We start from the raw sequence: 13,429 nt of genomic DNA on the forward strand, positions 1-13,429 counted from the left end.
TAAAGATATTGTTCGACTCTTAATGGTACGAGTAGTCATGGTATTATCAAAGAATAACCTAAATCGTAAGAGAAATTATAAAGCAAGTTTATAATGATGAGGTTCTCCTTACATAGGTTCCTAAACATTATTCATAGTCGATGTTGGATCAAGAATTAGATATTGATCATTGGATATTGATTAAACACTTGAGATTACCATAATGTGTTATCACTTACTTATGAAGTAGGCAATCTGTCTTAAAAGGCTGAGGAATATGGATTTCAAGATAAGCATATGGGTGCTTGTTATAAGAAAAAGTTCATTGAACATGACCCCGTTGAGTCGTTCGTATGAAATTTATCCTAAATGTCTATGGACAATAATCTTGTGACAATCATGTAAGATGTGATTCTTAGACTTGAGATAATAGTATACTATTCTTATATGAGGATATACTTTGATACTATATTATATTCTCCTATCCATGGAGTGTTCAAGGGATAGTCATTGGGTGTAGTAAGAGTCATATGAAGATAATAAGTTATCAATAAAGAATTTATTGCCTAAGGTAATATGTAATAAGACCTCATCCTGATCATTCTTGATACGCTTTAACATGAAAATCCTTGGCCAAGGTTGTATGAATGAAAATTATGAAAAGTGTTTCATAAATCTTATTCAAAATATTATATGCAATTATCAAGAACAAATATGATTGGTTCAATTATAGAGTTGACACTTGCAACCACCGGGATGGTAAATGACAAGACCACCAGGATGATCACTTTCTCATATGAAGATTTACCACTAGAGGGAAATGACCATAATAAGGCTCTTTATATTGCAGCTGAAGTGAAATGGAAAAGCACTCATATGAGATTATAGATGATGGGTCAGTCATCAATGTTTGTCCTTCTCTCATACTTCCTAAACTTAAAATGACTATGAAAGATCTAAAGTTATCCACATGGTCATAAGAGCCTATGATGAAACCAAGAGAGACGTAGAAAAGACATTCACAGCTTTGGTGAATACAAACCCTATAGAATCATGGGTTGAGTTCGTAGAAAAGACATTCACAGCTTTGGTGAATATAAACCCTATAGAATCATGGGTTGAGTTCACCATCCTGGATATCCTAGTAACCTTTGCACTATTAGTGGGAAGGCCTTAGTTTCATGCCTTAGAAGGATTGGCATCCATTGTGCATAAAAGGTCAAGTTTCCTGACAAGGAAGAGATAGTCATTGTCAATGTTGAAGATGGCAAAATTGTATCAGCTATCCAAGAGGCTGCTAAGGAACTTGATGCTCTGATTGGGTTTCAAGATGTCATCCTCTATGAGGATTATATGAATCATAAGGTGGTTAGCATATTAAAGAAAACGGACTTCATGCCTAGAATGGACTAGAAAAGAATCAACAAGGAGTTATAGAGATGCCAAACTTCAAGGGACAGAAGACTCGACATAGCCTGGGGTATAAAGAGGATAAAGATGAGGGCAAACTAAAGAATAAGACTCTAAAATATATTTTTGTTAAGGAGTACAAACCCTATTGTTATGAGCCCAAGCCTATTACTATTGTTGGGACCGAGGTGCCAGGATTTGAGATCTGTAAGAGCTTGGTTGTCAACAAGATGGTTGAAGATAAACATCAAGGATGTCTGAGAAAAAGTCACTGCCAAGGCTGAGGAGCTAAAGCTGGAGGATTCATTAGCCTGCTTAAGGACTTGAGTGCGCAAGGTTTAGCTACATTGGTAGAAGAGAATATCATTGACAAATTTTATGAAGAAACTAATGTAATAACATCTGGTCTTTATGAGGACGATGACATTTTTTTTCTAAGATTGATGATATAAACTCTAATTTTGCTTACTTGTGTGATGTTCTTTCTGATAGAAGTGTGAATTTTAATAATCATGACATATGCATATTTGATATTAATTTTATTCAAAATTGACTCATTTAATTTAGCCACGAATAAAAATTCTATGAACATTTCTATCGCTCATGATATAATTCTTGAAGAGAGGAGAGAATTTGAAAGAATATTAGAAATAAGAAAATCAATATTTGCCTGGTCATACAACGATATGCTAGGATTAGATAGAAAGAAAGCGGAGCACCACATCCTGACCTATCCGCACATCAAGCCTATCCAATAGAAGATGAGAAGGCTGAGATTGGAATGGGCAAAAAGCTCCACATAAATCTTGTCGTTCATCTTTCGTAGATCTTTCTAAGCCATGATACTAGTTCACAACAGGTTCCTCTAAGAATAGTACAAACAGCTTAACAATTTGGATCTTACTCATTTGAGTAGCCCCTCTAATGGCAACATACTATTTCAAATGAACCTTCGGATCACCAGTCCTATTGAACTTGTTCATCCAGGGCGTTCTGAACTTGGTAGGCAGCTAGTCTTCCCCAATCATGACTAACTCATCAAAGTCATAAGTCAGGGCTACTACAAACTCATCTTATCAAGCATTGTACTCAAGCCACTTACTACCTCGTTAGTAGCAAGAACAATCTCTTTCCTAGCTTGGTCTAGTATAAACACATTAAAATTCTAAAAGTTTCAGGGTACTCCCCTTCTAACAGTGTTATTAGTTATGGCAGCAGTGGCAATTTCATTAATAATAGCAACCAGATCAACAACAACAGGGGGATTAGCCACTATAAGGGCAGTTGGATCAACCAGTGAGGCTTGGTTCGCAACCATTTCAGCAATAAGTTGTTAAAGCTCTTCCAGAATCACTCCCCTTAGGTCTTTGATAACAACGTTCTTAAAGATCTTGACATCTTGCTCGTTAGCCATTTCAGTCTTGGTTGTAGCTTTAGTCTCAATCACAGAAGGTTGACCCTTTGGTCTTTCATGATACTTTATTATGGACTGAATCTTCAGTGAGGTCGGTACCCTCTCCAGCCTACCATTCTCTTATCTCTTTTAACCCAAAGGAGAATCTATATGGCTTCAAAATAAAGAGTTAGAGTGATGCATGGAATGCAACCAGATCACATGAGATATTGTCCGCTTTGGACCCTACTGGCCTCACAATTTTATCCCTTTGGCGGGCTCGAAAACTTCCCAGGAGGTCCCCCATCCTAGAATTTCTAGGAATAAAGCACATTTAACTTTGGAGTTCCTATAACTCCACAGCTAAACAACCAAAAGGCACCTCATATGATTAGTTCCAACTATTTACATATATATTATAAACCATTCCCCACCCCATTTCGATGTGCAATTCGATTCATTCATGTATCCTAGTACCTTAGAGTGCTGCCATCCTAGAAGCCTGCCAGAGGGCGCTCCTTGTCCAGGCATCCTATCTTTTGCCCCGGCGTTTACTTCCCACCCTTATCGAACTGCTTCTCTAGGTCAAGCTATCACATGCCCACCAGCTTTCGCCCGGTTCGTCCTCGAAACACACATTTACTAGAGGGGTCCTGCTCTGATACCATTTATAACAATCCGAAACCAGATCACATGAGATATTGTCTGCTTTGGCTCCCACTGGCCTCACGGTTTTGTCCCTTTGGCGGGTTCAAGAACTTCCTAGGAGGTCCTCCATCCTGGGATTGCTCTGAACCAAGCACGTTTAATTTTGGAGCTCCTACAACTCCACAGCCAAACAACCAAAATGCACCTCATGTGATTAGTTCCAACTCTTTACATATATGTTATCAACCATTCCCCACCCCATTTTGATGTGCAATTTGATTCATTCATGTACTTTCGTACCTCAGAGTGCTGCTATCCTAGAAGCCTACCAGAAGTCGCTCCTTGTCCAGGCATCCTATCTTTTGTCCCGACGTTCACTTCCAGCCCTCGTCGGACTGCTTCTCTAGGTCAGGCTGTCACAGGTATGAACGTGGCTAACTTGTGCCAAACCTGTATTCAATGTTAATGTCTTCACTAAGGATCGTTCACCTAATCAAGCAAAGAAACTCTAACTCCCAACAAGACCCTTAAATAACTTGTACTTAAGAATCTTAATTATAAAGAATTAAAGGCTGTTTAATATAAATAAAAGTTTAGATTAAACTAAGTTTGTAAAATACCAAGCCTTCACTTGATAAATTCACCAAGTTCATAGAGAACAATAGAAGAAAATTAACTACAAAATAATCAATATTCAACCACTCCCTTTATATAGAAATTCATACTAGCTTATATAGGCCTTAAAAAAATCTAATTCTATAATGATAAGGAAATAAATAATAATAAGATTAGGAGTAAAACTCCTAAACTAAATAGATAACTTAAAGCAAGACTCCTAACTATTAAAAGACTTCTTTAAATGAACAAATACTCCTAAAATTCATCCAACCCAAGCCCATATAATAAACATGATAATTGGGCTTAAGTAACATATGATAGCCCATTCTTGAGTATTGGACTCTAAATAGCTTCACTTGATTATCTTAGGCTTATCTTGACTTGTTCATGCCTCTATATGTTGGATTAAGTTGATAAGAGTATCTTGAGGCTCATTGTTTTGATTAAGCCCAATCTCACTTGGACTTTGAATCTGATTAGGATTCTTAGCTAGATTAGGATTTTTAGTGGAAATAGGATTCATTTTGTCGCTTGAACTGCTAATGTCATTAGGTATCCTTAATGGATTAGGATTCCTAGTAGAATTAGGACTCCTTATTGAAGTAGAATTCTTTGAGCAAGAAGGATTTTCATCATTAGGATTCCTTGTGTTATATGGATTCTCATCATTTCCCCTTTCTTTGAAAAGCTTTGTCCTCGAATCTTGCCCGAATATTGTGAAAGAAGCAAATATATAATCTCAAAAAATAATAAGAACTCATTATTGAACTTTAGAACAGATTATACTTTCAATGCCAATAAAATCGACATGCTTAAAGGACTCTATTGTATCAAGCAATACATTCTCATTCTTCACTAACTCGACTTTTGCCTTATCTTCGACAATGATCTCTTCAATTTTGGACTCACTTAAAGGTGGCAAAAAGTTGTCTTCCTCACCATCTTTAATAATCACCTCTTCAAATTCTTTATTGACATCAGTAGAGCAATTTACCTTTTCTACATTATCAATATTAGTGTTCAAAAATGACTTAGACTCGGCTATATCTTCAAGATGCTTAGCATAACGATGAACCAACCCCTTTAAATCTTTAAGACTATTTTTAAGTGAATTAAGGTTGCTCCTTAAGATTTTATATCCTCTAAAAGTTCATCATTGAAACCTTGACGAGATTGTCTTTCTATCTTCTTTATTTTAGGTTAGGATTATAAAAATTTCACCGACATTTTTCATAATAATCATCATTCTTTCTTCCCCACAAACTATTATAAGATTAATAAAGAAGATTTCGACGTCCTCTAGCAAACTCCTCTTGACAAAACATCTCAGACACACAATTTCACGTGTTTAACACTCAAACCCTAACCTTTGTTACTTATAAAGGCTAAAATAATCAATTACTAAACAACCAAAGTTGTAACGACTCAATAACCAAGGAATCAGATTTAGAACATACAAGAACACTAACTAAGAAAATGAAACTAAACTTAATGACTAAGATTAAGTCTAAATACAATAAAACACACAAGAATAAGATGAATTAATGAAAAACTCAGTGTAATGAATGAATTAAATGAAAATGACAAATTTGATTTATATAGAATAAAGAACGTATTTAACACTTAAGAAGTAAAGGAAAAAAAATTAATTGGACTCTAAGAATAGGAAGGAATACGAATTGAGCAAGAAAATACTCTAGACAAGAAAATAAATCACAAAAAAGAAGAAAATAACAAATTAAGATATATTTTTTTGTTTTCTAACACTAAAGAAAATGATCAACTAAAAAAAATAAAGGATACATACTTTATTGATGAGCCAAAAATTTGATACAAATGATACAAATGTGGCTAACTTGTGACAAACTCGTATTCAATGTTGATGTCTTCACCAAGGATCGTTCACCTAATCAAGTAAAAAACTCTAACTCCCAACAAGGCCCTTAAATAACTTGTAATTAAGAACCTTAATTATAAAGAATTAAATCCTGTTTAGCATAAACAAAAGTTTAGATTAAACTAAGTTTGTGAAATACCAAGCTTTCACTTGATAAACTGAGCAAGTTCATAAAGAACAAAAGAAGAGAATTAACTCCAAAATAATCAATATTCAACCACTCTTTTTACATAGAAATTCGTACTAGTTTATATAGGCCTTAAAAAAACTTAATTCTATAATGATAAGGAAACAAATAATAATAAGACTAGAAGTAGAATTTCTAAACTAAATAGATAACTTTATGCAAGATTCCTAATAATTAAAAGACTTCTTTAAATAAACAAATACTCCTAAAAATTTTCCAACCCAAGTCCGTATAATAAACATGAAAATTAGGTTTAAATAACATGTGATATGCAGCCCATTCTTGAGTATTGGGCTCCAAATAGCTTCACTTGATTTTCTTGGGCTATCTTGACTTGTTCATGCCTCCATATGTTGGATTAAGTTGATAAGAATATCTTGAGGCTCATTATTTTGATTAAGCCCAATCTCACTTGGACTTTGAATTTGACTAGGACTCCTAGTTGAATTAGAATTCCTAGTGAAAATAGGATTCCTTTTGTCGCTTGAACTCCTAATGTCATCAAGACTCCTTACTGGATTAGGATTCCTAATGGAATTATGACTCCTTGTTGAAGTAGGATTCTTTGAGAAAGTAGAATTTTCATTATTAGGATTCCTTGTTAAAGTAGGATTTCTTATGCTACATGGGTTCTCATCAATGATGCACATGTAATAAAGAAAGTTAGGGATTAGCAATCAAAGAAGATTTACAAGGTATTCTGCAATCATTCTTCCGACCTTATTACTCCCATAGATAATTCGAGGTGAGTCCATCTTTCCTAGGATTTTTAGTCTGGGCTTATTAACAACATGAATAATAAGTACTAGTGCATATACTGATAGCTCTCAAAGCAATTTTAACAGACGAGGTGATACTTTTCAATATAAAAATAAAGTCTACATTTTTTTGGCCAAAGTTCACTATTTTTTTTTTGGCCAAGGCTTTCTAAGATATGGGATTAAACTCTTATAATGGAAAATATCTCAATTAGCAAGCAATTGGGTACTTAGGGAAAATTTACTGTCACTATCATGCGCTAAGTCTCGGATAAGAGAAAAGGCTCCCACAAGTCAAATATCCTTCCTTTGGTCGTCTCCTTATTTAGGGGTCCATGCAGCGAAGAAAATTTACTTGCACTTGTGAGTGATGGTTAGCCAATGTCGTAATTTCAAGGTCTGAATGGAGTCAAAGAGCTACTAACCAACACCATTGGGGCTATAGAAACCAAAGTGATAACTTGTAAAAATGTCATAGTGATGCAAGAATAAATTATTAAGTGATACAATTGAAGATAAGGATACACTAATATTAGCTTCTTTTATTCCCAGCAGAGTCACCACTATGGGCGGAGGACTCGGATGCGCACTCGAGTGTCTCTAGCAACTGCGGCACTTCAAGACTCTTCAACCAAATTGAGAATACGCTAACTAATCACAAAGATTGGCGCAGAGAAAGAGAGTCACCACCTGAGCAATTCTCTGAGATACTTTTACTAATTTGAGTGGTGTATTAGATTCCATAAAGTAGTTTCGCTATACTCAGATATGGATCCGAAAGCTATCTTCTTTATTTGTGTATCTCGTTTTTTAATTTTAATATTTAACGAGCTATTTCTTATAAATGCGACATTTTGTATTTTACAAACATCCATTACAGCATGTGAGATCCTTTTAAAAATTTATTTTATTAATTAATATAATATTAAAATTAAAAATATAATATTAATTATAAAATTATAAAAGTACATTAAAAGATAAATTTTATTTGTATTAAAATAAATGGGCATATCAAAAATAAAAACTTTGTATCAAAATTATAATACTTATGTTAAAAAGATTTATATCTCAAAAGAATTTTGATTAAACATCTCAAAATTAACATATATATATATATATATATATATATATAAATTAATGAGTTAACTTATTTGTCAAAGCAGCTTTTCGATAAATATTAAAAGATTTAACAAACCAATCGTACTCTTGACCCAATTAATTCGACCGAATAAAATTGGTAACCGAACCTTAATCGGTTGGATCACTGATTCAGTGCTAACAGCACTGTTTACACATAGCAGGAAAATCTTTTTATTATTGTAATAATTATTTTTTGAAAATAAGATAGCAAATCTCGAAGAAAATACCCTTCCAGTGAAAACGTATAATATTTGTCAACCTGGGATAGTCGGTCAAACTAATTTCTCTCACCAGGCAAAAATTTAAGGAAAAATCAAAGAAAGAAAAAAATCCAAATTTTTTTTTTTTTTTTTTGTTGAATCTGATTATTACTGTTGTTCCAAAAAGAAAATATATGATTATTATTAGGAATTATTATTTGACAGATATTAGGACTACAAAGACTGTCTCTCTCTCAATAAAGACTCTTTCCAGTGTTTTTCACTGCAAAAACCATAAACCCGTCTTCTCCATTTTCTCTATCTCTTTCTTAGGAGATGGAGCTTGGTTTAAGCTTAGGAGATGCTTCAAAGCCATTGGGGTTCATAGAGAAAGCAAGAGATGTCTCTAGCAAAAGACGCTTAGGGTTTTGCATGGGCTTGTCTATCGACCCAAATCCTAGAAATGAACAGCAAGATGCTGATCATCATCATGATGAACAAGAAGCAGAAGAAGATGGTGATAAAGGGAAACATAGTAGCAACAATTACAGTACAGATACAGCAGCAACAACGTCAACAATAAAAATCAAGAGAGCAGCACCTGATCATGATCTCATAGATACTGATCATCAACATCATAGAAGGCCTTCCACAGATCCACCTATAATTCAGCTTGATCTTCTACCAAACACTCCTGTTGTCGTCCCTCGTCATCATCACCATGCTCTTCTTTGGCCTTCTTCTGATAACGGTACAAATAAAAAAACAAAAGAAAAAATCCTTTTTTTTCTCCTTTATTTAACTAGTTTACCTACTACCCAGAAATTGTTTTCTTTGTATTCAATTTGGGTTATTTTTGTTTTGTTGTGTATCTTTTATTATCTGGTTCAGTCTTGAGCCAGACGTCTCAACCAACTATGCTTTCCGAATTATATGTTTAAGCTTCCTCTTGTGTGTGTTTTCTTGGACAACAGGAAGTTATGATGCAAAAGGGTTAGATGTGAATCGGCTACCGGCGGTGGAGGAGGCTGAGGATGGGGCGGCTTTGTCATCTTCGACACCAAACAGTGCAGCCTCATCATTTCAAATGGATTTTTGCATATACGGTAAAGGTGGAAATCATCATGAGGGTGAAAGAGCTTCTTCAAGAGCTAGTGACGAGGATGAGAATGGTAGTGCTAGAAAGAAACTCAGGCTCTCCAAGGAACAGTCTGCTTTTCTTGAAGAAAGCTTTAAAGAACATAACACTCTCAATCCTGTAAGTGCCTCCCCCCAAAAATAAAAACAAAAAAACCAAAAGGGTACTAAAGAAAGATAATTAATTCTCAATTAATCTTGATTTAATAATGGTGCAGAAACAAAAGCTGGCTCTTGCAAAACAGCTTAGTCTCCGTCCACGCCAAGTTGAAGTCTGGTTTCAGAACAGAAGAGCAAGGTATAAAATCTATGATATTAAAGTTAATTTTCGTATTTTCTTTTAAAACTTCTTTGGATTTTAATTAAATAGATAAAATTTTGAATTTGATTATTAATATTAATAGGACCAAATTGAAGCAAACCGAGGTGGATTGTGAGTACTTAAAGAGGTGTTGTGAGACATTAACAGAAGAGAATAGAAGACTGCATAAGGAGCTTCAAGAATTAAGAGCTTTAACGTCTTCAAATCCATTCTACATGCAAGTTCCTGCCACCACTCTAACTATGTGTCCCTCTTGTGAGAGAGTTGCCACCACCTCCACAGCCACTGCCACAACAACCACCACCACCACTACTACCAAGAACAATATTAGCACCGAACCGGCCTCATCCAAAGGCACAGGACTGTCCCTCAGTACTAAAACAAGATTATATCCATTTGTTCACACACAAACCCATTCTCATCAGCCTACAGCTTCTTAAAGTCAAGAGTTATAAATTAAGAGAAGAGAAACTAGAGGTTCCAGTGTTCATAACTTATGTACATATATAAGGGTTTTTTTCCTAGAGAGAGAAGAAATCTTATAGGTTATTTGATTCAGTTCATTAATGGGTTGGTTAATTAATTACATGGTTTCATCTGTTTGGAGGGGAATTCTTGTAAAAGAAAAGAAAAAGTTGGAATTTTCTTGGTTTTGCCATATCATATACTAGTAGTAGTAGGATCAGAGAAAACATACTGTTTCAAGAAAAAGATCATGTTGAAAGAATGTTATTTTCTTGTTAAATAGAAATTTTCCTTCACTTTCTTGGAAAGTAAAATGGAAAAGTAAACAATTTGTTTAATAAGTTGGTGCTTGATCGATGGTGTTGTTATCATTAGTATTAATGTTGACTGCATTTGTAGGTGTGAGATTAATCTAAATTCGATTGGTTGATTAATTAAACTAATTGGTTTGGTGAAGGCGTGGATCAAGGGTTCCTTTAACAAAGCATAGGTTTTTTATTTATTTAATTTGTTTGAACACAAGATGAAGATATAGAATTTTATTCAAATCTCAAGTGGCCAAAAAGGTAGATTTTGTATCTCCTATTTTATTTTTATTTTTTTTTCATGATTGCTTTTGGTAAAAGCATTTTCTAAAATAATAATTAATTTTCTTAAATTTTAAATACTTTTTTTAAGAAAAGACCGGAATTAGTTTGAAACTGCAGATAAATTTTTTTAGAAAAGATAATATGATAAAATAGTTTATAAAAAAATTAAAAACAAGTTAAACTTATTCTTTCAACATTAACTAAAATTACAAATAAAACTATTTTCCAAAAAAGAATTTAGTGAAAAAATTATTAAAAAAAAAGTATTTTAAAGGCTCTATCAGAGTCCCAAGCAAACGTTCGTAAGATTACATTGAAAGCCAAGGTTGAAAATTATTAATAAGGAAGGAGGAGTGGGGTAAATGGAAAGTGTCTGTTATTATAGGTAGGGACTGGGGACTGGACTTGGAAAGTCGGGCAGACTGCAAAGCATAGGGTAGCGAGTGTTTGTGGGGACACAGATGGACAAGACAGTGATATAATATGTTCCCTTTAAAATCGGTATCCTTTTGGGCAATCCCAATTATGAATACACACGGGGGAAGTACGTTGCTCATTATTCAATTTTTCTTTCTTTTTTTTTTAAATCTTTTTCGTCTAAATAAGTTGCAAGGCACGTGACTTCTCACCAGATGTTTATGTTCAAAACTCGGGCGGGGTGAGCTTTTGCTCGATTTGAATTTTTTTTAAGTTTGATTGGCGTATGATCCATTTTGGTTATGTCTTGTTTGCCATTAAAAATACTGTTTTTTTAATAAATACTATAAAAATATAAAATACTTATAAAATTGCTGATAATAAATTATTCAGCATGAAATTTTATTTATAAAAATAATCTAAGACAAAATCTTATTTATAAAAATAACCGATTTAATTTTTTTAAATGAAAAAGTAAATGTTAGATATATTTAAAGAAAATTTTTATATGTTCAATGTACTTTTATTAAATAATAAATTTAAAATATATTAATATTTATAAAATATTATTACGTTTTGTTTGATTTTGTGATATTAATGATGCATACATAAATAAATAAATCTAAAAGGTACTTTTTTTTATTTAAAAATTTGAAAATTTGTTGAAAATATTATATGTAAAACATGACATAAATTGCTACAAGGTAAAATAATATGTTGAGTATATATTAAAGAAAAAATTATATGTCTAGTATACTTTTGATATACACTAAACAAAAAATTATATTAATTTTTAATTATTTTTATGTTAAATACTAATGATATAAAATATCAATTTTTTTATATTAAAATTTAAATGAATAGTTTAATAAATATGTACAATATTTTCTAGTATTTTAAAAAGCTAAAAAAAATATTAATAAAATAAAAATAAATAACAACAAAAGGTATATATATTTAATAATAAATGGTATGCTTTAAGTATACATTAGGTATTTCAACCTATATTAAATGAAATAAAATGCAAACTCAAAAGAAGTTGAATGTCAAAAGGTATATGTTTGCGAAATAATAATATATTTTGGGCATCTAAAACTTTTTAAAAATGAAATAGAATTCAACTCAAATGTTCAACAACAATCGATATATATTTACTAAAATATGGTATATGTTATGTATCTATAAAATATTTGAAACTAATTTAAACAAACCAAGAAAGATAAAGAAAATGAAGAATGAGTATTTCTGAAAATAGGAGGGAATGTTTTGAAAAAGAAGAAGAAGAAAAGACAGAGATATTTTTATAATTACTTTTAAAAATTTGATAAATAATGAAATTTCTTCTTAAAAATATATAAATTTTTACTTGAATTACTCAGTAGGCTGAGCTTGTTGGATAGAGCTTAAAGAGACCATATTCTTAAATCCGTCTAAAAAATAATTGAGTATTTTTTAGTTTAGGCTTAAATGAGCCTAAAATAAAAATTATATTTACAAACTTGAAAAGTTTTAAACAAACTTAAACAGATCGAGAATGTATTTAAGCCTATAAATAGATGTATTCTTATAAGAGTAAGAACAAACCTTGGGAACTGCGGATGCGAGTCTTCCTCCAGGGTTCTTTCCCAGCAGATGCACTCATGTAAGTGACTTTTCTTTATTATTTCCTACGTATCTTCATTTTCCTAAAATGTTAGTAACACATATATGTACTACTTACAAATTTAAAGGGATCAGTTCGAGCATGTATACCATCTCGCTACTGTTGCTAGGAGACAGTTCTTTGTCGTCGATGAAGATTATAGGGTAAGTCAAAACCAAAAATATGCACGTGATATGATATGTATCTTATAATGTGCAATGCATGCCTAATCCTTTGGGTTTCTACAAAGAGATCATGAGGGCTTGCAGGGGCAAGTCGATGCTCAATACCAACAGATTGAGACTCATACTCTAGCTATTTACTCTTTGGACCAATGGCTTAAAGATTGATTCAGACAAAGGGATGGAAGATTCCAAGGAGGGCCCTAATGATTTTCCATGACTTTGAAGATTCTTTTGCTTTTGAAACACTATTTTGTACTGATATTTGTTATCGCTCTTATTATGACTGTATGGCACTAGGTTTTAAATGCAAAAGTCAATTTGATCATATTGAATGCGTATTTTCGTTGTCCAATGGCAATTTTCACATGTATACAACTTGTATGAGTGTCAAAACATCAAAATACATCAAAATTGGGGTTTTTATATTGTGCCACATCACAC

General features: G+C 32.8%; 1 protein-coding gene across 1 annotated transcript; it reads left to right on the top strand.

The window, feature by feature from the left end:
• Positions 1-8,455: 8,455 nt before the first annotated feature.
• On the top strand, positions 8,456-10,492 carry LOC8289299 (homeobox-leucine zipper protein HOX11). Its single transcript, XM_002512128.4, has 4 exons — positions 8,456-8,981; positions 9,205-9,488; positions 9,586-9,665; positions 9,772-10,492. The coding sequence occupies exons 1-4, from the start codon at positions 8,567-8,569 to the stop codon at positions 10,127-10,129; spliced, it is 1,137 nt and encodes a 378-aa protein (XP_002512174.1). The 5' UTR covers positions 8,456-8,566; the 3' UTR covers positions 10,130-10,492.
• Positions 10,493-13,429: the final 2,937 nt, after the last annotated feature.

This window comes from Ricinus communis, chromosome 6 (genome assembly GCF_019578655.1).
Source record: "Ricinus communis isolate WT05 ecotype wild-type chromosome 6, ASM1957865v1, whole genome shotgun sequence".
NCBI lineage: Eukaryota > Viridiplantae > Streptophyta > Magnoliopsida > Malpighiales > Euphorbiaceae > Ricinus > Ricinus communis.